Source organism: Nyctereutes procyonoides, unplaced genomic scaffold, assembly GCF_905146905.1.
Source record: "Nyctereutes procyonoides isolate TBG_1078 unplaced genomic scaffold, NYPRO_anot_genome, whole genome shotgun sequence".
NCBI lineage: Eukaryota > Metazoa > Chordata > Mammalia > Carnivora > Canidae > Nyctereutes > Nyctereutes procyonoides.
The window spans coordinates 83,770,282-83,796,829 of NW_026575140.1; the positions used below are offsets into that span (position 1 = coordinate 83,770,282).

Genomic DNA, 26,548 nt, shown 5'->3' on the forward strand with positions numbered 1-26,548 from the left:
CTCTGGGCCTCTCTACGGCGCAGCTGCCTCATTAAAGCGCAGCCCTGGGGCTGGCCTTCACCTGTGCCCGCGGAGAGGTGCTGCCAGGCCCGACGGCCGCACGCCAGGTGTCTGCTGCGCCCAGGAGGCTCAGGCTGGGAGCTTGCGGACTGAGGGCAGTGTGGCCGGCCTGCGGGAAGTTATGGCTTGGCCTCCTTTTCTCCCTTGCGTCAGAGGAGGGCCGGCCCGGGCCAGCATGGCGGTGCCAGGCTTTCCCGAGGGCCCCGCTGGCGGAGGGGCCTGGGACTCCCCACTCGGCCTTATTCCATAGGGGGCCACCCGAGAGCAGGCAGCCGGACCCATGCCCTTGGCGGCGGGGGGCCCGGGCGCCTGCACAGGGGCTGGAGGAGGCAGAGACAGGGAACCTCCGTGGGACGGCACACGCGGGGGTGCCAGCTACCCTACGGCCCCCTGCGAGCCCTGGGCCTGACTGTGGTCCCTGTGTCCCCCTCCAGGAGCTGGACGATCCTGTGACCTGGGCACCCCCCTTCCCGTCAGGTGCCTGTCTCACCTTGGTGCTCCTGGCTCCTCTTTCCACGGGGTCACCCACCAGGTGGCTTTTCCCTAACGTTTCCTCTTTTCAACCCGACCCCACTGCAGGTGCCTATGGGACAGAGACTTGCTCCTCTCTGGCCGCTCCCGAGGCTCTGACCTTTCACTTCTGCATGGCGAGGGGTCAGCTTTCAGCTCAGAACCCGCCAGAGGCCCAGCGGACAGGGGAAAGCATTTTCCCAATCCCGTCTCTCTGATGCTCCCAATGGGGAGCACCCCCTTTTCCGAAATCACGCCCACCTCCAGGTGGATGCGGCTCGGGTCCCTGGGAGTCTCCTCGCCCCTGCCCCAAGGCCCTTGCACTCCCGGCCTCTGCCAGAGGAAGTGTGTGCTCCGGCCACCCCACCCTCTGCCGCGCGGGGTTCCCGGCCAATGAAAACGCTGCTCCCTTGGTTGAAGGCCAACTTAATCCTCCAAACTCCTGCTGCACTTGGGTTGTTTCACAATGGACAAGTATGTTGGGAAGGACTGCCAGGCCGGGGCGGCGTGTGTGCGCGTGTGCATGTGCGTGTACGTGTGCATGCATGCATGTCTGGTGGACTTGTACACACGTGTGTGCTCAGGCGTGCTCCTGCGGTTAGCAGCAAGGCGGCCGGGGGCGGGGGGCCGGGCCCAGACCCCGCAGCGGGGCTCGCCGGGCGGCCTCATGGCAGGCCAGGGCCCCCAACAGCAGAAGCCAAAGGGCCCAACTGGTGAAAAGCCCTGATGTGCTACTGCCGCCCCTCAGACTGCCATGGGGACATTAAACCTTCAACAATCTGGGGCTCTGACGGCTGGTTCTTGGTTCTCTGCCTGGAAAAACAGTAGGCGAATAGTAAAACCTTAAATTCTAACATGTGTAAGTTATACATCTTATTTTCATTTTCAGCCCATGTTCCCCTCTGTAAGACATCAGGAAAAAATTACCGTCTGACTTCTAATATCTCAGTGGACCATTTATCTCCCGGCTATGATAAGTGATCTTCAATATTTTTTTCCTTTCAGATTAAGAAACAAATTCATTTAATTGTCTTTATTGGATGGGCTCCGGCCCCCCTGCCCGGCCTGGGCCCCCGCCGCCCCCCTCCACCCCCGGGGCTGCTCCTCCCTGCCTCTGGAGGTGCCGCCACCAGCCGCGGGATGGGCGAGGCCCTATCTGGCTCGCCCTGGCTCCTTAAGTCCTCATGATGGTTGATCCCTGCCCAGAGCAGAGCCGGGAGGGCAGTGGCCAAGACTTTGGGAAGCCTGCAGTCTTCCTGTGGCCCAAGGTTGGGCCGCTGTAATCTGAACCTTATCTGAACTCCTTGGTCTGAAGGCCTGGTTTGGAGCTCTTGAGAGAACTGGCTGTCTCCCAGGTCTGATGCTTCCTGCACTGTGTAACCATGGCTGCAACCTCTCCGGGGCCTTGCAGTCGTCCCCTTTGGTCCCGCTGCTGCTGCCGCCGCTGCAGTGGCTGACTGGGAGCTGGGGCAGGGAGCGATGGCACTTTCCCTGGGCCCCTGGGAGGGCCCATGATGCTAGGCTGGGGCGGATGGGGAGCATCTTCCCAGCCTGCTCTTGTGAACCTGGTGGCCGCAAGTGGGGTGTCAGCTTAGATCCCCAGATAGCTGCTCGTGGCTGGCCCACTGCCGGGGAGCGGCCTCTGTGAACCCGGGCTGCACAGTGCCAGGTGCCAACTGGGCTACGTACATCAAGACAGGGTTGGATGATTTGTCCCTTCTGCACTTCCTTATGGTTCTTCTGTGAGCGTGGTGGCCAGGGCTGCAGCATGCCACAAGAGCCACAACCGCGCTGGCAGCCTGAAGGTCTTGAATTCTATTCCTTCTTCATGCAGCAGCCAGCTCGTTTGCATGCATGTGTGTGTGTGTGTGTGTGTGTGTGTGTGTGTGTGTTTAAAGTAGACTCTCTGCCCAGCGTGGGGCTTGAACTCAGGACTCTGAGATCAAGAGTCACATGCTCTACCAACTGAGCCAGCTGGGCGTGCCTGCGTGTGTGTGTGTGTGTGTTCTTTTTCTTTTTTTTAAAAGATTTTATTTATTTATTTATGAGAGACACACACAGAAAGAGAGAGAGAGGCAGAGACACAGGCAGAGGGAGAAGCAGGCTCTATGCAGGGAGCCTGACTTGGGACTCAAACGTGGGTCTCCAGGATCACGCCCTGGGCCAAAGGCAGGCGCTAAACTGCTGCGCCACCCAGGGATCCCCACTGCGTGCGCGTGTTTTGATTAGGAAAGCTTAACACCAAAGACCTGAGTCCTGCTTCCACTTTCGCGAGCTGTGTGACCCTGGGCCAGTCACTCCCCTCCCCGTTTCCTTAAGCAGAAAGAGGAGATAGTAACCCTTGCCACGGCTACCTTGGAGGGGGTGCTGGGCAGCTCAGATAGAATGGTGTCCGAGACGTGCATTAAAAGCCTATCCATGCAACAGACACAGTTCACTCGGCGGACCCTGATCACTCACCTCCTCTGTCGGGCACCACATAGTGCATGGAGGTTTGAAGGAGAGAGGAAACCCCCCACCCAGCCAGGGGAAGAACCCCCGCCACCCCAACAGTCCCCCGATGCGACCCGTGCTGGAACCAAGGCAGACACAGAGCGCCGAGGGGGTGCGAGGCCTACCTGGGGGCCCGGGGCCCCTGCGGCCCCGAGTGCTTGTTGCCTGGCGACCAGGCTAAAAATGTCAGCCGCAGTCAGATTGGGAGGGCTGCGACACCATCCTGGGAAGTCCAGACTGTAGTCTGAGGCCACTGAGGAACTGCCAGAAGTTTCTGAGTGCCGTAATTATAGGATTGGGTTGGGATTTGAAGAAGACTCTGGTGACGGCGTGGAGGAGAGAAATAAGGCGGCGGTGGCGTTACCCCGAGTGGGGCTGGGAGCCGGCGCCTCGGTCGTCTGCCCACGCTGGGCTGATGGCAGCTGCAGTGATGACTTCCTCTGGGCTTTGTGTCCTCTCGCTCCAGGGAGTCTCCGGTGGACTGCAGTGTTAGCAAATGCAGCAAGCTAGTTGGCGGAAGCGAGTCCAACGCCATGAACTACAACAGCTACATGGACGAGAAGAACGGCCCCCCTCCTCCCAACATGACCACCAACGAGAGGAGGGTCATCGTCCCTGCAGGTACTTGGGGATCCAGGCTGCCGCCTGGCACCCGTGTCCTCACTTTTCCGGGCTAGGAGTCGGAAGGCAGGCTTGTCCCAGGGGGCATCTAGACCTTTAGCTGGTACCCCCTTCCCTAGGGGAGTGCTTACTTAGGAAAGCCATGTCCCCCACCTTCCTTCCAACCGTCAGGCAAGGTAGCGTCCCCAGTGTCACCAGAACCCTTACGTGCAGGTATCAGAAGCCCACCCTCAAACAGGTCATGGCACAGACTCTCCCCCAGGGGCCTGGGACCACAGGATGAGGCTTGCAAAGAGGGCAGAGGCAAGGCCATCCAAAATGAGTCTCAGGAACTCCTGACGGGCCCGCCCTCGCCTTTAAGGAAAAGAGTGGCTACCGAGGTCTGACATGTCCATCAGGCATGCACTTCCTGGCATCTGCAGGGTCCCACCTTTCCAAAATTACAGCCAGCTCTTTCAGTTTCAAAATAGAAAGAACTATATTTAACAAATAGAGCGCCTTAACGTGTGCAGCAAGTTATGTCATTATGTAAAAATAGCCTATTTTTCCTAGGTATTGGTGCTGTTGGTTACAGAAAATAAAATCATTGTGTTCGAGCCTTCAGTCCACTGGCTGGATGCTCCGCCTCAGCTCAGCAGGCTCAGCAGCCTGGTCAGAAAGGGGGCTTGAAAACTGCAACGTGTAGAGTTGGTGGAAGGACCGAGAACGTCCAAATCTGAAAGTGAATTACAGGGCAGGGATCAAAACTAATCTTACCAAAATACCATGACCAAAAAGACAAAACCCCTTCCCTTTGGAAAAGTGTAAATGCCGTTGTGTCCGAGGGCAAAGGATTAGACAAGGCAAAGGAATTTATTCGTTGGTCTAGAAGGCATGGTTTTGCAGTGAGGCTCTCCTTCCGACGCCCTTGTGTATTTATGTTCCAGCGGAGGCTGGGTCTCGCCATCTCCGAGGGCTGCAGCCGCATCCCTGCGTTCTGGGCCAAATTCAAGATGGCGGTGGGGGTGCCAGGTGTGGAGCCAGTGAGGAGGGGAAGCTGGGCTCCTGGGAACTTCTCCGTGCCCTGTAGGACTTGAAAAGAATGTTGAGTTTCCTTCTTCCAGGAGCGCATGACTTCACAGAGGAAAAAGGAGAATAGCTCCCAATCCCTGCGCGCACCCTCTGGATGTCAGGCGCCACGTGCGCTCTCTACGTTACATTACTTATGTCATTCAGCGTTTGGTCTCCTCCCTCCCTCAGGACAGCAGGGAGCCTTAGCTCAGGTGCATTTTTAGGGTCCAAGAAAACCAGAAAACTGTGTTTCTTCCTTCTTGTCAGAGAAGCAGACGATGAAACAGTAGTAAAGCTGACACGGTGGGAACCTCCTTGTTCTCCCCTGAGCAAAGCCAAGGCTCACCAGGCCTTCACCCATCTGGCCCCAGATGGCCCTGCTTGGCCGAACAGTGGCCAGCTTGGGAGGCCGTCATGAGTACTCAAGATTTAAGGGATCAGAGATTCTCTCTGAACCAGATGTCGATAACCATCTAATTTCCGTAGTCACTCTGGGGAGGTGAGAGGGGGCAGACATGGCCAGACTGCTCGGTTGACCCTTCAACCCTGAATCAGTGTTGAAATACTTTCAAAAGGAATATCAAATTGTCAGTCCTCAGTGGACCAAGGTAACCATGGCAGTAATCCCGATAATAGCGTAGATTCATATCAAAGGGTTTTTAAAGCATTTCTTATAAGGAGTTCACTAGCTATGGATTTACTTCATTCTCCTACCTGCGGTGAGATCTTTAAACACTATCCTCGGACATTTTGGCTTCCTCCAGGACAGCCTCCTTGGACGTGAGGGGAAGTCTCATTTGGGCGAGTCCGCAAATCAAGGCAGTAAAATATTTGTCGAACAACTGATTGAATTTATGGTGGGATTTTAAGACAAGTATAAACGAGGGCCCTGGTTAATCACCAGTTTCAGGTTCAGATGGGAAGAAACGAGGACTAAATCATCCAGGAAATACATTTGGAAGAGTTTAGCATGATCCAGAGTGGAAGATTTACAATTCATTGTGCTATAAAGGAAGAGAAAGAATATTGTGATAGAGCCCAAAGCAAGAGAGGAAATAATAAAACAAATTAAATATATGGTGTAAAATTGAATTCGAGGCCTCACATACTAAAAGTGAGGAATTAGGAAAAGCAAAGGAGATCAGACGAAATAAAACACTCTGTAACCCAGGCCCCACCTATGCCATTTCTCTTTAGAATTCCAAAATGGTGCAGACTATTTCCATTTACCAATGGTCCATGCCTCGTTGTTTCTGGAAGAATAAAAGAAAAAAAAAAACTAACCAAGAAATTTATCAGAGAGAGAGAGAGAGAGAGAGATGCATATAGACGTTAGGAGGAGCTCTGCTGTTGGGCGTAATAGCAGAGCAAGTCACAGGTGAGTTAAGGCAGGATCCTGAAAGGGTGAGAGGAGGGGCTTCAGGTCAGGGGGACCCACCCCCTCAACTAAGTGAAGTCCTAGGAAGACTTAAGTTTGAGCTAGGGACTTAACCTTTCAGAACTCCGTTTTCTGTCATGAAGTGAAGGTAAAAGCCATTTCGCTGGGTTTTCTAGCTACGTGAAAAATGGGACACGTAGCTGGCACATAGTAGGCGCCCCAGATCTGGACCATTAGGAGCGACCGGGTACTGGTTGTTGGCCTGACCTTCGGCAGCAGTTACCTCTTAGAAGGCAAGGGCGAGGAGGCTGAGAAGCAGCACAGATTTTCCTACCAAGGAAACATGCTAATAAAGCAGGCCCAGTAGAAGCCGGGGGTTGACGGACAATGACGTACAATGTCAAGTCTCCTCCCCTCTCCCGGGAAGCCTCCCAGGACTCTCCAAGTTCACACTATTTCCCTCTGCCCGTGATTCCTTCAGCTACCACCACAAAATCTGTTGCTTAATCCTGTGGTTTCCCATCTACATGTTTCACACATGTAGATCTTTCATGTGGCCAAGAGCCATAGTTTTCTTGTAGGGTGGCCATATCTAAGGTGTTCGTTGGATTTGCTAATAACTGGTTGCCAAGGAGAGAGATGGCTTCCAGCCTGTGATACGTGATGAGATACAAGTGCCCTACCTGCTGTGGAATTTGCTGGAACTCATCACCAGCACTCAGAGTATTACACACACACCCTCTCCCCCCCACAACCCCCCTCCCCGGCTGAAAAGTTGCTGTGAGGGTCCGGGCTGGTGGTGACCTCAATCATTCCATTATTTATGTTCACTCAAAGGCCTGAAAGTTTTTCTCCCTCCAATACTGTTTTTTTTTTCTTTTTCATCGTTGGGGACTTAAATATCATAAAAATGTTTTGGGGATGACCTGGTAGAAATTTCAGAGCAGCTGTCTCCACAAGGAGAAAACGCAGGTTGGATTTATGTCCGAGGCTAATGCCACAGACAGAAGAGCGTGCACATGTGTCGTCTCCTGTCGCCATCCTAGAGAGCCCCGTTCCTCCGTGAAATCCTTCATGTTAAAAAAAAAAAAAAAAAAAAAGAAAGAAAGAAATCCTTCATGTTCCGAAGATACAGATGGTTTCCCTTTCCAGAGACTTTGGTCCCCGGGCCCGTGGCACTGTGTATACTTTCATTTTGATGCCACCCTTTCTCAGGCAAAGGTTTTAATTGCCCTCCAAAAACTTTAAAGGGAACATCCTGTCAGGATGCCTAGGGAGACATCTAAGAGCCTCCCCAGAGCGCTAAGTGGTTTCGGCAGGGCCAGATGTGGAGGAGCCAGATGGGAGCTCTAGGAGGACCATCTGGGAGGGAACCCACTTTCCCACCTGGGGACAGAGGGAGGGAGGGAGCCAGAGAGGGGTGCGGGGCAGGAGGAGGGGTGGGGACAGAGAGGGTCTCCCCGGCCCTCCTGAAGGGGGGGACCCTCCCTGGCCAGCCGAACCCAGGCTAACAGGTCCTCTCCCCTGCAGACCCCACGCTGTGGACTCAGGAGCACGTGCGGCAGTGGCTGGAGTGGGCCATCAAGGAGTACGGCCTGATGGAGATCGACACGTCCTTTTTCCAAAACATGGATGGCAAAGAACTGTGCAAAATGAACAAGGAGGACTTTCTCCGAGCCACCTCCCTCTACAACACCGAAGTGCTGCTGTCACATCTCAGTTATCTCAGGGAAAGTAAGTGTCCTGTCTGGGTCTGGGCCAGGGTGCCCCGCCTACCCCACCCCCCGGGGGTGGGCGAAGACTCTACGAAGCCACCCCAAATGAAGACTGATTTCCCAAGGAGCCAATCCAGGAAGAGGAACCTGGTTCTCCCCACCCCCCCGACCCTACCCTCTACCCCACCCCACCTCCACCCCCCCCCACCCCCCCCCCCCCCCCCCCGCGGTCAGGTTGGCTGGGTAGATGCTGCAAGAGCCCCACGTCAGGGCCCATGAGGTTGCCAAGGTCACTTTGGCTCCGACAGACCCCGAAAGGGGGCTGACCCAGTCCCGTAGTGTCAAAGGAAGCACTGTGAGCAAGGAGCGGTGACCCAGTGGGGTCTGCCAGAAAGTAGTCACACTGTTTCCATGAGAACCCCTTTCCAGAAAGTGCCTTGCCCTGTAATTATAAATAGTTGGATACCCTGGCCGGTATTCTCCTGTGCAATGATTTCAGGCTCCTCCAGTAAACTCTAGATCCATGGATTTAGGATATAAGGTTGTAAAAATTGACACATTCACTTCCTCTTATCCTTGGGGTCACTCTGGCACACCCGAACCCCACCTTTGCCGGCTGCCAGCCGCACACCCTTGCGAGCCAAACACAGAGAGCAGCAGATGCTCCAGGTGTGCGAGGGCGTCTTGGGCTCTGTCTTCTGGCACAACGACGAGGAACAGAGCTTTGGGAAGGGAGATTTTATGAGCGAACATATGTGTAGCCGACATGAGAGCACTCAGGTCTCAAGCTCCCGTCAATTTCATATGAATTTCATTTGATACTAAACATACGCGGAGATAGGAACAGAACGTGTTCAGGCATGCAAGAAGCTCAGCCCTGATGCTTCAGCAGAAATCCAGGCCTGGTGGTCCTGCGGGGACCTCAAGTATTGAAGAATTTGTCCGTGGCCAGAAAAGATGGTACTGTGATCGGGGAGTCAAAGCAACAGGGAAGCAGATGTGGGCTCTTCCTACAAGGGAGTTTTCTGCAGTCAGCCCTGAGCTGGGGGAGACCAGCGACCCCGACCTGCGGAGTGTCTGCTGTCCGTAGTGGAGGCTGCCTGGTGGCCTGGTGTCTTACAGGAGTTAGGCTTTGGAATGAAGGAGCTTGATGATTTTTAAAAAATATTTTATTTATTCATTCATGAGAGACACACAGAGAGAGGCAGAGACACAGGCAGAGGGAGAAGCAGGGAGCCCGATGTGGGACTTCATCCCAGGACTCCAGGATCATGCCCTGAACCAAAGGCAGACGCTCAACCGCTGAGCCACCCGGGCATCCCAGCTTGATGATTTTAAAGCCCCTTCCAAGTTGAGGTCTTTGGACGCTGCCTATGGGCTGCTTTTCCTGGTCTCCTGGGCTCTGGGTTGGTGAGTTCTTCATTTGCTCCCCATCGCCCAGTGGGTCTTCAAACTCACCCTCTGTGTAACCTTCCATCTCCTTCTACAACAGTGCACGACCTGGGAGCAACACTCACTGGCTGTAACATTTAAAAATTTTCAAAATGCCTTTTGGAAGTTTCCACTGGTGCCTCCGGGCTCTCTGGTCATCTCTCCGAGGCGTCTGGTAACCAGCGAGAGTGTGGATGATGCAGTATATGTTAACACCAGAGCAGTTACCTCATGTCTGAGTCTTGCTGCAACATGAGGTCAGCCCAAGAAACAACAAGTTCAGAAAAGGGGTGATTCTCTACCCGATTTTTTCTGAGCTCCGGAGAATTAACATTTTCTAATGATCTGTAGTTCTCAGTGTTTAACGGTTTATGGATTTTTTTTTTTAAGTTTCTTTGCACAGAGTCCTCCAGCGATGCTTGCCAGGCAAGGCAGGGGGTGGGAGTGAGAAGCAGAGACCGGCCTAGCAGGAATGCCAGTGGAGCCTACCTTTCTGCTTCTTTAGGCATCATATGGTGGAGGTCCAGAAGTCATTGGCACCTTTACTTCCTTTGTGGGGGAAGAGGGGCACAGCAGTAGCATGGACAGCGTGTCCAAACTCTTTAAGGGACCAGTAATTTAGGGTTCCATGGCAGATGCCTTTGTTGGGGAAATGGTCAAGCACATTCTGACTTGATGTCGGGGGGGGGGGGTGGCCCATTCATGCTATGTGACTCCCCAGGCCTGCTTTTTGGCAGGTCCATAAACAACCCAGGTCCCACTAGGATTTCCTGCCATTAAAGAACCCAAGCCACAGACCCTGAAGCAAGACTATCTGTCACCTGCCCCAAAGGCCTAGTCATTTGACAAGGTGGGTCCTGGTAATCACAACGGATGAGCACAGATAACCAAGGAGCAAAGGACTGAGCAGGTCATGAGGCAACGGAGGCCAGAGTGTTGGTATTTTGGGAGTACAGGTAGCAGGGCAAGAAAAAGTGTGCATGGCTCCCTTTTTTCTTTCATTTTTAAAAAGAGTTTATTTATTCATTCATGAGAGACACACAGAGAGAGAGAGAGGCAGAGACCCAGGCAGAGGGAGAAGCCGGCTCCCACAGGGAGCTCAATGCAGGACTTGATCCCAGGACCCTGGGATCACACCCTGGGCCCAAGGAAGGCGCTAAACCGCTGAGCCGTCCAGGGATCCCTCCCTTCTTTCTTTTAAAGGATACTTGTAGATATCAAGGAAGATGCCCCCCAGGGCAATAAGAATATGAAGTTTCCAGAAAGGAGCTTCATAATAGAGCAAATTTCCAGGAAAGGAAAGGAGACGGAACAAACTGCATATTTGTTAGGATGTCGAGTGAAACAACTAAATATAAAGCACTGGATGCATTGATATAAAAACCATGCTTACCTGCAGAAGCAAAAATTAAAATGCTATACAAAGGTTCAAAAAAACTTGCCCCAACATAGTATTGTAATCGTCTAAGGGCCTTTTGTGGAATCTAGACTTAAAATGATCCCCCTTCATGGGAAAAAAAAATGGTTCATGCTTCTTTTCAACTGGTGTCTAGCTTCAGACGGTGGCCTCTGGGACCCTCTGTGTTGGGTGGCGGTCGGTTGGCTGAGACCCCTGCCCGGGGGTCACGTGCCCGGTGACTGTCTGCTCTCAAGATGGCTGGGAACTCCCTGGTGCCGACCAACATGCCTTCAGATGCTTTATTGTTTTTCCAGACTTACTTCCAGCAGATGTTTTGTGCTGAGGCAGGGAGGCCAGGGCTTTGGGGACAGAGGCTGGGGCAGCTAAGTTGAGGCAGAGGAAAGGGGAGCTAATTCCTTGTGCTCTGGCATCTGTCCTTTTGTTGACGAGGGGGTTGGGGTTCAGCCTTGTCCACTTGGGCAAGAGGTGAGAGGAAGGGAGCTGAGCTCCCCGACACAGATGGAGGGAGGGCCGTAGGGCTGCAAAGTCAACAGAAGGACATCGGAGGCCCTATCATTTAGCTGGAAGTCAGAAGATCTCCAGTTAGTCGGGTCACTCCAAAGTATCTGATCTTTCTGGACTTTGGTAGAAAAAAAGAAAACCTTTGTAGGACAGGAAGCTCGGGCGTCAAATTCACACATTCACAAAGGTGCATGAGTACTGATCCTGGTTGTCTGGGAGGCGAGCTATACCTTCACATGTTAGAACACCAGCCTTACATCTTAAGGTGTTATTCCCCAGGGTGGAGAAGACGTAGCGATGCCCTGAGTGCCTCAAGGCCCTGTCTGATGGCCTGACATGTTGGGGTATCTCTGGCCTGACATGTTGGGGTTTCTCTGGCCTGCCTGGAGGCACGTGCTCTCCATACCTGGCTGACTGTCCCAGATGGAGCGGGCGGGCGGGGAGGAGGGCACGGCCTCTGTAACTTCACCCCCACCGGCAAGGGGAGGAGGATGGTGAGGGCGGCCTTGGGGGATGGTAAGTGGGATGATTCTGGAGTCTCCCGGGGACCCCAGGGCTCAGAGGTGCAGCTCCCCAGGTGCCACTGGCTGTATATGGACAGGACGCCCCCTTGTGGACGTCACCTGGGCCACTCTGTGTAATGCCCATTTTAAAGCCAAAGCAACTGAGGTCTGGAGGCTTCGGGAACGGGTTCAGAGGCGGACAGCGGAGGGGAGAGGCTGGTAGCGGAGGCCCAGGCCTGCCAGGCCCCGATCCGCAGCCCATGCTCTCTCCTTCAGAACGAGCCCCGCTCCCCTGGGGCTCCCGTGCGGAGGGCCAGGCCCCTCTCCCCACTGCATTTTCTGTTTTCCTTTGCACCAAGAGATAAATGCTTTCCGAAACTTCCCCGTGGCCTCCTGGAACGAGGCAGATTAAAGCCAAACCTATCGCCACACTCACCCTGTCCCCCTCTCTTCCCGGCGCCACCCCACACCCCGGCCGCCCGCGGCCCCGCCAGTATCTGCGCCAGGCACACCCCGCCTGGCAGGGGCTGAGGGAAATGAGATTGAGCCACCCCTGGGCTCAGTGGGGACCTCCCCGCCAGCCTCAGAGGAAGTGACAGCCGCCGGGCTGGCAGTACAGACTCGGAGCCGCTGGGGGGAGTTTGGGGTTTCTGGGAGCCCAGGAGGCCGTGGGCTTGGGGTGGCCAGAGGCAGGGGGAGGAAAAGGAGTCCCTTTTCATTCGACAAAAAGTCTGTCGTGCCCTGTGTGTGTTTCTGAGTCTGACCCGTGAGAAATGACGGTGAAACCGTGTTTTTTCATCACGGTGGCACAGGACAAAGAAATAAAGCGTGTGACAGGGAGACTGCAGGAAAGGTATCTATCTTGATTCCCATTTTTAATTTAAGCTTAATGGAAAACACATTCTGCGTCCTGTGACCTCCCCCTCCACCGCCCAGCCTCAGATGCCTGGGCAAAGGTGATGGGTCCCGGCAATTAAGCTGATGAAGTATTATCCCTTCCAGGCCGGGGTCTGACCAGCAAGAGAGAACAGGGTTCAGACACAACAAAAGGCCAGATTTCCCCTGGACCCCGCAGTCAGCCAAGCCTGTTGGGAGGACACGGGGCCTTCCTTCCCTGCTCCCTCCTCCCACCTGCCGGGCACTTCAGCCCAGAGAAAGGGAACCCACAACTGCAGGCTGCGAGGCAGTAGACAAAGGCCTTGGCACCAGCCCCCAGACCCTTGTCTCCCCCACTCCAGGTGTCTCAGATGAGGAGCAGGTTGGGTTGGGGGACACGGAGCCGAAGAAAGCCCCATTGTTGGGGCCCTACCTCACACCTGCAAAGCTTCACTCTATTCATTTCCATCTTCTTTCACATCCCTCGTACGATATCCTGTGACGGATGGGCTCAGAGACGGAAAATGATTTTTTTTCCCCTCGTGCTTTCACTTGGGGGCGGGGGCACTGCATTCTCAGCAGCGCCACGGCGTGCTTCTCGGGGGCCCCGAACTGGCGGATGTACATATATGCCTGCACACCTGCCTTAAGCACAGTAAATAAGCAAGTAAATACACATTTTAATGGAAGGATACAGAATCGAGCAAAACCATGAATGCACGACTCCAGGAATTATCTACAAAGGGAATCGGCTCGCTTGTATAAGCACCTGCAGCTCAAGGTCAAGGGGGAGACCAGAAGCCCCCTTGAACCCTTTCCCTGTTGCCTCCCCTTCATCCTCCTCAAAGGTAACCACCGTCCCGAATCCCAAAACCATACATGAGTTTTGTCTGTGTCTCAGATTTAGCCCGAAAGGCTGCGGCGTCTGCCGGCCTGAACACAGGTTCCGTACACAGGATGGGACTCCAGCCTCCTGGGCTTTCTGGCTGTGTGACCCTGAGCCAATTCCTTGACTTCTCTGAAGCCTGATGTTCTCATCTGTCGAAGGAGAAGCACGGATACTGGCTCGTGCGAGGATGGAGCGAGGGACTAGACGTGAAGGGCCTGGGGCCTACTGCAGGTGGAGTGTGGGCTTCCCTCCTGCCGTCACAGCCTGCTTGCGGGGACGGGACGGGGTCCAGGAAGATTAGGAGCTCACATCAGCCCCACACAGGGGACTGAAAGCGGGAGAAAAAAAAATCCAGAGCAGGAGGCCAGGCCCCAGGAAGGACCTCCTTGGTATCAGAACAAACTCCCGTAAGAAGAGCGTGTGCGGTGCCATCCTCTGCAGCCTGAAGAACTTGTCACATGAAAGTTGGGACAGGAGAAGGGGATGTCGGTCCCTGGGGAGGGAGGCCAGATGCCCCCGAGCCAGCCCCTCCTTCCAGGACTGAAACTTGAACCGAGAACGGTCTTCGGGGCAAAATCCTTTTCCTAGGTTACCATGAAATATGTATTTCATGCAAGCTTTGCAGGGGTCAAACGACCCTTTCTCTTGGCTTTCTGGGAGTTTCCTGTGGAATTCATATGTGCCCAGAGAAGAACTTTCAGCAAGGGGAAAATTTAATAAATGTGGTTTATCTAAGCTTCGTGCTCTCAGCTAAATCTGCACTAATGACTCAAGCAGTTTGCTCCTCTGAGACCATCATTTTTCTTTATTTGCTCCAGCCGTGAGGTTTCAGCCTGAGGGAGGGAATGTCGGGGACAGAGAGGCAGACATTCTTGGTCTTACTCCTGAGACTTTTTTTTTTTTTCTATTCCCTTGGAACGTTTGGTTCCATTTCTTAACCTCCTTTCAGTCATGGAGGATTATTTCTTATTGCAGCAGAACCCATTCATAACTCCAGGTCCAGAGGACAAGGTGAGCCACTCAGCAGGCTCTTTTACAAAGGGTTTAAAGTCTGTCATCGTGGTGTCTGTGGGAGAAGGGAGTAAAAATAATAATGATAACAGCTCAACACTCACTAGCAACCCGGGATCTTTTGTGAGCACTTGATGCGTAGTATTTTATTCAATCCTCGCAACACCCGTGTTAAGTAGATGTTATTATTAGCCTCTTTTTATATATAGAAGGAGCCTGTGGCTTAGCGAGACGAGGTAAACTGAGGAAAGTCACAAAGCTGGTAAGTGGGAAGAGGCCGGTCTAACTGCCAATTCTCGTTTGCAAAACAACTCTATTGAAATGAGGTTATCCCAGCCTCACCTGGTCCTTGATACTGTTGAGAGCAGACTAACCAACCAGATGCATCTGGTTCTCGGGCTGCGACATGCATGTGACTGTCTCATTTCTCAAACGGCGTGTGCACCCATCCACGCTTTGGTGTGCTGGGCTCTCAACACCGCCTTCCCCCCTCCTCTTCTTTGTTTGGAGCTGTTTCAGGCCTAGCTGGCCTGAAGTCATAGGTGCTGGGCAGCTGGGTGATTCTTATAAAATTCTCTCCCTCATCGTCTGGCCTGGAAGGGCACACATTTTCTCCGAGGCACACAACCAAACGCCCACAGCTGGGTGAGGCAGCAGCTCCACTCCGGTATCCCTGCCACGACTGGAGGCTAAAAATAGGAGTGTCTGACAGCCCGTCCCCGGTCCTCAGCCCTGGCACCCAAGTCCGCCACCCGTCTGCACAGAGAAGGGAAACTTTTCAAAGGCTTCCCTAGCCTTGAACCCCCAGGGCGGGCTTATGCTGTCCTCTGTGAAAGCATATCCCAGACTTTCAAGGAGAATTGCAAAGCTGCCTACATTTTACAAAATAAAACTCCTGGATTCTTTTGAAACTAAGGGACAAGCTTCGTTTGAGGGGAAAGGGGGAATTTTTACATGCAACAGAAAAAAAAAAAAACCCCTATCATCCCTGAAAATTCCTAGACTAGAGCCTGGTATGAGAAGTCACACATTCAGGTTTAATTTTAAGAGATTGTCTAGCAGCGCTCTGCGGTGACAGAAAATTCAACGTACCATGCCTCACGGTCAGGTGTATGCTCTTAGTTGCAAAGGAAGACAAGAGTCACGACTGGAACTCCTGTCACCTCCACCCCTCCCCTCCACTGACAATGAGGAACATCCAAGCATCTTAAGCACCAGCAAAAGGACAGGTCCATAAACCCACAGGATATCCTAGCAGGCAGGAGTCGTGCTGCTTTTCCTCCGGGGTGTGGCAAGACTGCAGACTGCAGGCCAAATCTGGCCCAAATCTGGCCAACTCTGGCCCATGGGCAAAACAAAACAAAAACAAAAAAGAATGTGCAACAGAGACTGTATTTAACCCACAAAGCCTAAAATATTTACTATCTGATCTTTATAGGAAAAGCTTGCCAACTCCTGCCGTAGTTTAACTCCTTCCTTTTTCTGCTGAAGAAACCCAAACCTAGACTTAACCCCTGGTCACACGGGGCCATTCCCAGTCCTGTGCTCCTGCCGTGACACGGCGGGGACACCCAAGAACTTCAGAGTCATAAACGTGCCTGCTGGGGAGGGCTGTACATGTCCCACCCACCCACAAGCATTCTGTCCTAACCTGCTCTGATGGGAACTCCAGGAATCAAATACATTCCCCCCCAAGACAGATGCCATTAACTCTCCATTTCTCTCAAGGAGCCATCTGGCCCTCTGCTCTACCCGCATCTCTTCCCTCCCCATTCCCGTCTCATCCCATCTTCTACTCTCGATCTTAGAGGAACACCTTATTAAAACCTGCTTCTGCTTTGCCTTCCAGGTTCACTGTTGGCCTATAACACAACCTCCCACACAGACCAATCCTCACGACTGAGCGTCAAAGAAGGTGAGTTCCTTCTCTCATGCATTTTCTTCTGTACCAGGCTTGGCACCCTTCCGTGCAAATCTGTGCACCATGAACCTTAAAAATAAAACGTGGTTGTTTTACCAGCAAAAATGGGTTTATTTGAGAAGAGCAGAGAATAACAATGCAGGATAAACAAGCGATGGCAAAACCATAGGTCAGGCCAGCAAACAAAGGAGAGGGACATTATTTTGTGGAGAAGCTGGAGGAAGTTGGGAGGAGTCATGTTGAATGGAAGTCCATTAGAGAAAGTTAAGAGGCCAGGGTGATGACTGCCTCATCGGCTGAGGCACAGGGGTAGCAGATCGCTTATAAAAGAGGCAGTGTACGTCCTTCCCTGTTGGGGCCTGTAATGGATGATTCTTTCCTGTTGGAGACTGTTCTGCTGTGGTAGGTAGCGGACACATCTGTTGAAGTCTGTAAATGACAGTTCTTCCTGCAACTGACATCTTGAGAGACACTAGCCTGCCCTCTGGGTTCCCTCTCTGGCCTCCTAACTCACTGAGGTTTCCCTTTGTCCATTTTCAAGGGCCAAATCTCTTGTTTTTTTTTTCTAGCACACAAGGCAAGAAGCCAAAGCTTATCCCACTTGCACTAGCAGCAAACATAGAGCAAGGTCCTTAAAGATCTTGTAATAATATCAAAGATGGGACTTGAAGTAGGTACATCATGGAATAAATGGGGTTGCTCTCCGAGCCTTTCGAAACTGGAAGTCAGGGCTTTCCTCTGCTGAAGATAATAAATTTTTTAAGGATTTTTAAAGGATTCTTGCAATGCCACATTTTAAGGGTTTTTTTCCCCCCCTCACGAATTTTAACAATGCCAGTTCATTTTTAAAGTGGTGATTTGGGGATTTGGTCGCATTGGTTTGGTTTGGTTGAGAGAGACAGAAAACAACCTCAACAAATGATTTTTTGCCAGTGAGGATTTCATTGTAATAGCATTTCTCAGTGTCTTATTTATGGAACATCGTGAGGATTTATTGCTCCAGATACTGTGTTAGATTTAGACAAGTGAATAATTCATGGTACCTGGTTTAAAGGAGAAAAAAATAAATAAGTGAAAAAAATCTGCCCAAGGCAAAAAAAAAAAAAAAAAAAAAAAAAAAAGAAAGTCCATGGAAGAGGGGAATTTTGAGTGGAGGCTTAAAAAATGAATAGGAGTATGGCATCGAAGCCCTCCTCCTTGGCTCTCTACTTCACTACTTTTTCTTTAGCGTATATCTGCTCTACTACAGGATGAATGAGGGCGGAAGTTCTCCATACAGGGGGCATGTAGCGTAGCACGGCCTAAGATTTCAGAGAAACTTAAAGCTCTTCCAAGGGAAGAGCCTTAGAGACCATTTGATTAAGAATCCTCACGGGTTATGAAGAAGGCAGACCTAAAACTCCTGGGTGTCTTGGCCACCGTCACACCTTTGAGCACGTAGGATGTTGTGTTTGCTGTTAACAATTTATAATCAGACGATGACCAGAAGATGTAGTAGAGGAAATATACGACATGATGAATCTGCTTTTAAACTTTTGTGGTTTTGTTTGCTTCCTCTCCCCCTCCCCCACCCCTGCCCCCTGGGTCGGTCCTACTTAGGCCACCGTTTTCCTTCCCAAATCAGATTTTTTTTTTATTTTGCCGTGAAAACTAAAGTTCTATTGACCTGTCCTACAGTCCAACCCACGCTTTACTTGCTGACCTATTTGACACCATGTTGCAGACATCTATTGTAGAGAAAATGTACTATAGTGACAAACATTAGAAGATACCCTGGAAGTCGGGGCATCTTTGGCTTAGTTTAGGAAAATCACTTGATGCCCTGAATCTTTGTTTCCTGTCAAATAAAAAGGACTGAACTGCGTCAGCAGGAGTCAAGCCCTGACTCTTGAGCTCTTGGCTTTTAGAGAGAATGTCCTAGAGCCACAGGCGAAGCTCTGACTTCACTCAGGGCCACCCTGCTTTGATCTGGTTTATTTATTGAACGAATTTCATTCGCAGAAAGGGATCCGGTTCTTGGAAGGAAGGGGGCAAGAGGAGAGGAAGGAGGAAGGGATGGAAAAGAGACGCAAGGTGATCCTTCCAAGTTCCTTTAGTTCTACAGGCCAAAGCCTGCTGGAGACCGGTGAGGCTCTGCCCCAGAGCAGAGCCAATGAGAGAATATTTGATATTGGGCTTAAAATACAGATCGTCATTTAGAAGCAAGTCTGAGTTGAACCGCATTGATAAGCAACTCATTACTCGTCCAGGGGTCTTAGCTTTCAGCCTCTCTCCTCTACCTACCATACGGCATTCCCTTCCCTTGGCCCTTTTGTGTGCAGGCGGCCGTGCATTTGTAATGCCACCGGGCTTATTCAGGCTTATTGCAGGAATAACTTGCTCTTGCTGGGCAACAACCCCTTTTCTGAAATAAATTAACTGTAGTATCCAGGCAAACGCACGCTGCCAGGACCTCATTCAGGTGGTGCCGGGGCATTTGTCTCCCACCATCGGTCCTGGCCTCCGGAGACCATTAAGTCTGTGCTTTGCAGGTGCATCTTTTGTCCCCAGCAAAGCTTTCCACTTGAGCTGTCTTGCTTCTGTGTTGCCTCCCCCCTTGTGAGGTGGACTGAATCTGTCTGAAAGGCCCATCATCCACAAAACAAAGTGCATTAGCAAGACAAAGCTAATCAAGCTTCTCCCTCCTTCCTTTTCACCCTCCTCCCCATTTCTCTCCCTCTCTCCCTCTCTCTCACACACACATGCATGCTTTTTCTCTAATAGCTAGCTTTATTACTTGAAATATTAAATGGAAAAATAAAGAGAAGACACCATACAACCTTGGCTCCATCTTGTTTGAAAAGACACACACACAGCCCCACACAGCCCCACACAGCCCCAGAACCTCAAGAGCCCCGGAGCTCTATGTGTGTGTGTGTGTGCATGCGTGTGTGTTGTACTTCACAAAGGGCAGGTGCTGGCATCAAGCACAAAAGAAAGAAGGTGCTGGCATCAAGCACAAAGGAAAGAAGTTGAGGAGATGACGTTTATTACTACTTCTTCAATTCACTTATCAAATTAGAACGCCTTTCTTTGCTTTAAAATGGCATAATCACCCTTCCAGCTTGTCTCTTGAAAATGACTGTGCTCTGTAAAGGTTATTTGTGCCCAGGAAGTAAGACTTGATTTTAAAAATTAATTTATAACAGTCTTTAAGCCCCTTTAAATTAAGTATTCTATAGTCACGGCTTGGCCCCTGTTAAAACAGTGGTGCTCTCTAGACCTTTACTTGCTGAGGTTAATGCACTTTTAAAAAATAAGGTAGGATGGAAGTGATTGTTCCCGGTTTATAATAGCAGCCACAACTGCCGTCTGGGTAGGATTTTGTAATGCCATAGACACTTTCACATGCTTTGCCTCTGCTTTTGACCTGCAACATCCCTGAGAGGTAGCTAAGATCCTCTCCAGTTTGCAGACAGAAAAAGTGAAATTCAGCAATATTAAGTGGTTCACTGAAGAGCACACAGCTAGTCAACAGCATAGCAAAGGCTCAAAGCCGGGTTGCAGGATTCAAAATTTCCTTCCCTCAGATGGTCTCCCTAACAAATACGGCTCATTGCTTCCCGCTGGATTTCCATGCAGACAATATCTGGCCTAAATGTTGTTTCAGGAGAGAGTTGAAATTTTTCCCATTATTTTGCCCCAATTCATAATTTTCCCATCATCTTCATCCACACCTCCATCCTGTTCTCTTTTCCCAAAAATGACTTCATACGCAAGCCCTGCTTGGCACTACCTTCTGGTCTGAACTGCGCAGAGAATCACTGGGAGAGCTTTTAGAAAATACTAGTACCCTAAAACCAATATTGTACGACCCCATGCCTAGGAGGCGACTCGAGTACGCAGATCCATTAAGACGAAACACAGACCGGTGGTTACTGGGGCTGGGAGGAGGGACGGGTGGGGCAGCTGTCATTGACGGGGTACAGAGTTTCAGTTTGGAAAGATGAAGAAGTTCCGACGGTGAGAGTGAGAGTTACACAAGGAACGTACTTAATGCCACTGAAATGTACACCAAAAAATAGTCAACGATGGTGAATTCTGTTGGGGATGTTTTATCATCACAATAATAAAAAAAAATGAAACCTTTAAATTTAAAAAAAAATCTAAAATCCTGATGCCCAGGCTCGACACATGACCAGGTAGTTCAGAATAGCTGGGAGTGACATGTGGACTTCGGGGATGGATGGTTTTGAAGCTCTCCAGGTTTCTCTCATAACCTGCAGCCAAAATCAAGAAGTACTGTGCTATGGTGTGGACACAAACTAGAGAGACGAGGAGACCCAGCTCAGAGCACCCCCAGGCTTTCTTAAAGATATACTGGGTGGTTGATCTTGACCTTTCCTGGCGCTTAGTGCGGGTCCTATAGGTTCAGGTTGAGTGAAGGGACCACATGATTGCCATTTGTTCTTTTCTTCGATGTCATTGATGATGTTATAATTATCACTGATTTTGACACGTTTGCGTTAGTACCTCTCTTCACATCTCAGAAATTCCTCTTTCACGCCCTCATTATATGTATCTAAATAGCAGACATGGTATTGGAACCTTGATTTTATTTTGGGGAGGACCAGAGGGAGAGGGAGAGAGAGGATCCCCAGTGGGCTCCAGGCCCAGCGACCACCCTGAGATCATGACCTGAGCCGAAATCAGGAGTCAGACACCCAACCGACTGTGCCACCCCTGGCGCCCATATAGCTTGATTTTATAATAAGGACGCTGGGGTTCTGAAAGCTAAGAGGCCTCTCCAAGTCCATGTGAGTCCTGGAGCCAGGACCACAGACTCTCCAAACCTGTTCTCTCTGCCCTCTACCCCAAGGTGGGCATGTGTTTGGGGGCGCAGGTCTCAGCTCCACCTTGTCTTCGGGGCAAACCCTAGGGCCTCCCAGTGCTCTCCACTGGCTGGCCGATGAGCATGCAGCAATCAGCCCATCTCTCCTTCAGAGCTGCTTTGCATGCCTAAACCCTCATTTCCTTAGCTCCTCATGCTGGATCTGTTTAAATACGTCTGACTCTCCAAAAGTCAGAGGATATTGAGCTCCTTGTTTATTAACTCCTGGAACTCATAAACCTGCCAAGGGCCCGCGTAGCACCGAGCTTCTTGCCCCAGCCAGGGAATCTCAGAACCTGCTGCTGAATGCAAAACCTGAACTCGGTTGTGTAGGGCGTCTGCCTGTGGAATAGTGTCTCTAGCAGTTGCCTTGGCTAATGGATAAAAAATCTGTGTGCTTACACTCTAAGTATGGGCGGGGGGGGGGGGGGGCGGGGAGCAACTACCTTTCCACACCCTTTGGAGAGAAATGCCGAACTGGCGCTGAAGATCATGCTAACAAGAGCCCAGCTTCTTTCAAGGAGATTTCCAGATGGCAGGGCCCCCCCACCCCTGTACATAGCAACAGCCCCTCTTTTTGCAGCCCTTTATTGTTTGCCAGGCATTTACACATCCATTATCTCATTTGCACCTCTCGCCATCACCGTGAGACAGCCCGGCTGGTATTATTATTATTCCCATTCTGTAGATAATGAAAACAAGGCCTGAAGAGATTATAGGGTTCATGGAAGTCCCCCAGGTCTCAGGGGAGAGCCGGGCACAAACGTAGGTCTCTGGGTTCTTTCCTCCTGCCAGGCTGGTTCTCAACCTCTCAACATACTTAATTCGAGCATCTAAATTTAAATTGATTAAATTATTTTAAATTTAAATTAATTAAATTATTCAATTAATGTTCTGAATTTACCTAAGGCAGGTATTCCTCTCTTACTTCAACATTGTAGTGTATTGATTAAAAACTCAAGCTCTGGACTCAACCTGTGTGACCCTGGACAAGTCACTTACTTTTGCTGCATTAGTTTCCTCCGGTATAAAATGCGGGCAATTTTAATACCCCTTCAGGGCTGATAATACTACTCATAAATCACTTTGTGTGGTGTCTGACACGGCAATAAATGCTCCATGTGTTAGCTGCATGAATTAGAATAATAGTATTATTATTGCAAAATAATTAGAATATTTTTGAGGGTTTACCATTTGCTGACAGCCACGCCAAAGGTTGTGAAGGTTACCTTACCATGTCATATGGCTCGGCAATACCCCAGATGAGACATCCTCGTGGCTTAAAATCTTATTAAGGAGATACACGTGGAACTCTTAAGGAGTAAGATGAAATTGCATATAACCAATTAGGAAAAATGCATGCTTATATCCAAGAAATTCTCTGAGAGTAACGGAGAAGAGAAACATCATTAAACACTGAAATTGAGCATCCTCCCCCACCCCCAAAGCTTTCATGTGACAGAAGAGATGTGAGGCCAGAGAAGATGTGGGTCCAGCCAAGACCACACAGGGAGTGAAGGGCAAGGGACAGAGCTTGAAGTCACTCAGTACCTTAGTCAGGGATGAACCAAAAGTCTGTGATTCATGCCATCCTCTGCCCTCTTCAATCACATCTTCATTTATTGAGAACCTACCATGTTTGGGACACTAGGTTGAGCCCCAGAAATATGGTGTGCCCCCAGCACCCACCATCGAGGGGCTTACAATCAGAAATACTACGGACTAGGCCAGTAAGTAGTTAAATACTGTGTGTTGGAGTCTGGGGGATATATCACCAAATGTTGCCATTCCCCCTGCATTCACATCCTCTCTGGGGTGTCCTTTATGGTTGCATTTTGGAGGTCAGAGTGGAAGATGGGAGGCCTCTGGAAATCTGCAGCCTGGTAGTCCCCGGGGGTGGATATGGAGACGAGGGGAAGGTGATAGACCCCAAAGACACCAGTCAGTGTGGCTGGGCCTGTCAGATATGGATATGGAGGGGCCCGCAGTGAGTGGGGGGGGGCATATGTGTTCAGGTTGCATTTAGGGAGAGGGGCCCCAGGGAGCCTCTCTAGGGGTGAGCATGCCCTGGGGAAGCACCAAGGCCTCCATGTATGACAGGGCCGTGAGGAGGGGAGCCCTGAGTGGACTCCAGGTGGCTTACGTGAAGCTGGAAGACCACATTCAGTTGGGTGTCTCCCTGTAGAAGACAGGGAAGCTCCACAAGGAGAGATTTGCTTCAAAATAATGGGAGCTGAGGAGGGGAGTAGGTGGGCGTTGAGCTGAAATAAGATTGGCCGTGAGGCCGTGCTGGTTAAAGCAGGATAAAGGATCTCCTCCGGGGTTCCATAGACTTTTCTCTCTGCTTTTCTATATCTCTGAATTTTCCCCTAACTTGAAAAGCTGCCTTGAGAAGTTTTGTTTTGATGGGGAAAAAAAGAAACAGAGAGGAGTCCAGAATATTTATTCCCAAAGCTACGCACGGCGTGTATCGCGTAGCGAATGAGGGTGACGTGTCTTCGAGTACAGCACTTGGGGGACGGTGGGCTTCGGGCGGCCTCCTGGGTGCAGTGTCTCTGCGGGAGGGGAGGGTGAGCATGGTGCCGGGCACGGGCATGCCCTGGATAGGGTGGCACATGGGGGTTGGTCTGGAACACGTGTCCCCGTAGGAAAAGGCCTGTAATACTCTGAGGTAATCTCCTGTTATTTTTAGGGAGTAAATAACATCTCTTATGTCGCAGGTTATATGGTTCCACAGGCTCTGTCTGTGTCAACCAACATGCACTTAAAATTTGAGGGTATTAAGGCCTCACAGGAGGGCCTGTTAAGAACTTTGTCATTATATGTTTTTCCTTTATGATGAAATACCCCTAATCCATTTTTAGCAAAGCAGGGGTGATTGCTGAGTGTGTGTGTGAGAGAGAGAGCGAGAGCGTGTGCTGTTTCTGTGGTCCAAAGGCAAGATTTATGATTCTAGAATAGACAGTAGCTTGCTCTCTCCATTTTATTTTTTTAAAACTGTTTTTCTTTGAAATTCCAGAGTTAATGTTTTGTCTGCTTTCGATCTGACCCTCTTTGGAGAGCTACATGTTTTTGTGTGCGTACGTACGTGTGTGTGTGTGTGTGTGTGTGTGTGTGTGTGTGTGTTCACCAGAGAGAGATTGAAAGAGAGAGCGAGCGAGTGAGCTGGAAACAAAGAATGGTTGTCTCCAAACTGTAGCAGGCAGGAAACCCCAATCCCAAGGGAATTTAGCCAGCCAGCCCTGTCCCGGAGTCAGACTCCAGCTCTCTGAATTCAATTTGACAGCTTGTCTGGGACACTTTCTAAGTAACCATTATCCTTCCTTTCTCTTAAGTAAAAGCACTGTTATTTTTTTCCGTGGGTGTGCTGTGTGCACTGTTATCGCACATGTGTGGGTTACACACAGCGACTAGGACGTGCTTTCTCTAAATTATTGGAAACACTTAGCCTGTTTCCTAAGACAAGTGTAAATTTGTTCCAGAATAATGAGGCAAACGACTTTCCGTATTGGTCCATTGCCTGGTTGGAGGAAGGTACAGAGAAATGTCATTGGGACATATCTTTTCTTCCTTTAGTTCCAATTAGGGACTGAATTCCCTTATTTGAAGGAGCTCATCTGTCACAGGAATAATCCAAATTGTATACGTTTTATTCCTTTGAGGATTTAAAAAAAATGTATTCAAGCAAAGGTATCTTCCCAGGATCATTCTCCTTGGTGTCTGTGTTTGATCGATGGATGGGTTATTTTAAAGACCTAGACCGCCATCGTCACACTGCAGGAGAGAATTCGGAGGTGCTTGCGTGTCAACCAGGAGCCCCCCAGGTTGTACGGGGCAGACACGCACAACTAGAGTGACGGTCGAGAGTTCCAGGCGGGCTCTTCTCAGTCTTGTCTCCTCTAGATACTCAGATCAGTTGACTTTGCTGCCACAGCTCAGTGGGATTGTGGGGCCAAAGCCAGCCTCTCCGAGTGTGTGTAGTTGAAAGCTGCCCAGCTTCACCAGGCAGGGTCCACAGGCACAAGTCAGTTCCAGAACAATCTAGGTCCCTTCGGGGTGTAGGGATGTGACAGCCTTGTCCAGTGGCACATACCCTTTCTCCCCTGTCTCACCCCCAGCCCAACCTATGTCCTCGGAAGCCACATTCTGAAATCTCCCCCCGACACCACGCCCACCGTGGAGAACCAGTGCTGTATTTGAATATTTAATGGAGAAGAAACGTGCCTCACCCCTTACCGCCCGGCTCAGATGCCATCTCCTCCATATGGTCATCCTCCCATTCCCACCGAGCTTTGCTTGGACCCACTGTCTTCCCAATTTAGCATCCAACAGATTCTATCATAATAGTCTTTGCCTTGCAAGACCTCAAGCATCTTGGAGGTGGCCACTGTGTCTTAGACGAGGCCACTGGGTAGATGGATGAAAATTATAGGCTAAGTGCCTCGAAGCATTCCCCAAGAGCTTAGCGTACAGCTAACCCTTCGTAGTGTTTCCCAAGCCCAAGATGAGAGCGATATTTTGGCTTCATCTGCCGCAGGGGGGCTGTGGACCTTGCCTTTTCTTCCTACCATGTGTCCCATTTCCTCTTCACTTGACCCCAAGGTGGTTCCTCCAAGAAGGAAGAGCTTCTGGGGAACAGACTCCGGTCACAAGACGATAGCTCCACTTCACCCTTTTGGAGCATTTTTGATCAGCTTAAACTCCCCTTGGGGGCCCTGCAGATCTGAGTCCTCTGGTCATGTGTTCCCCTGCAAAGAAAAGGCAGAGGAGCACCAAGTCACCAACCCACCAAGCCAAGGAAAGGTAGTATCACCTGCTGCTCACTTGAACCTTCCTTTCTTTTCTCACTGCCTTCCCCGCTGACCATAACAGCTAGCACTCTCGGAGGGCTTTCGCATGCCAAGAACTTGCAGTTCGCTTCACTTCACAGCAACCTTATTTAGTTGGCACTATTATTATTTCTCATGTCCCACATGAGAAAACTGGGGCACAGATAGGTTAACCCCAAATCCCAAAGCTGGTATGAGGCACAGCAGTTTCCACCAGGTGGTGACAAGGCTCCACAGTCTTCCTTCCAAGCCACCCCTTGGAAAGACCCGTGTCTTCCAGGCAGCTGCTGTCATCTAGCTGCTAAGAAGATGTGATGAGATTAATCAATTCCTGCTAAGGACCAAAAAATCAGAAACCTGACTCAGTGTGCTCAGTGTTTGCATTTCGAGAAACATGTGAGGTGGTTTCACAGACGTGCTTTTCATTATCGTGCTCTATAATTTACATAACATTACACATTCTTTTGTGT

At 50.7% G+C, this 26,548-nt stretch overlaps 1 protein-coding gene and 1 non-coding gene across 4 annotated transcripts in view; one reads left to right on the forward strand and one right to left on the reverse strand.

Annotated features, from left to right (window-relative positions):
• Positions 1–26,548, forward strand: part of FLI1 (Fli-1 proto-oncogene, ETS transcription factor) — a 116,581-nt gene that overhangs the window by 69,605 nt on the left and 20,428 nt on the right. For all 3 annotated transcript variants that reach the window (XM_055306872.1, XM_055306874.1, XM_055306871.1), the window contains 3 exons: positions 3,530–3,684; positions 7,643–7,846; positions 16,308–16,373. In XM_055306872.1, coding sequence (XP_055162847.1) covers positions 3,530–3,684; positions 7,643–7,846; positions 16,308–16,373 — 425 coding nt within the window. The remainder of the gene's footprint in view (positions 1–3,529; positions 3,685–7,642; positions 7,847–16,307; positions 16,374–26,548) is intronic.
• On the reverse strand, positions 2,478–2,550 carry TRNAK-CUU (transfer RNA lysine (anticodon CUU)). Its single transcript has one exon. It is a non-coding gene; the product is annotated as a tRNA-Lys (tRNA).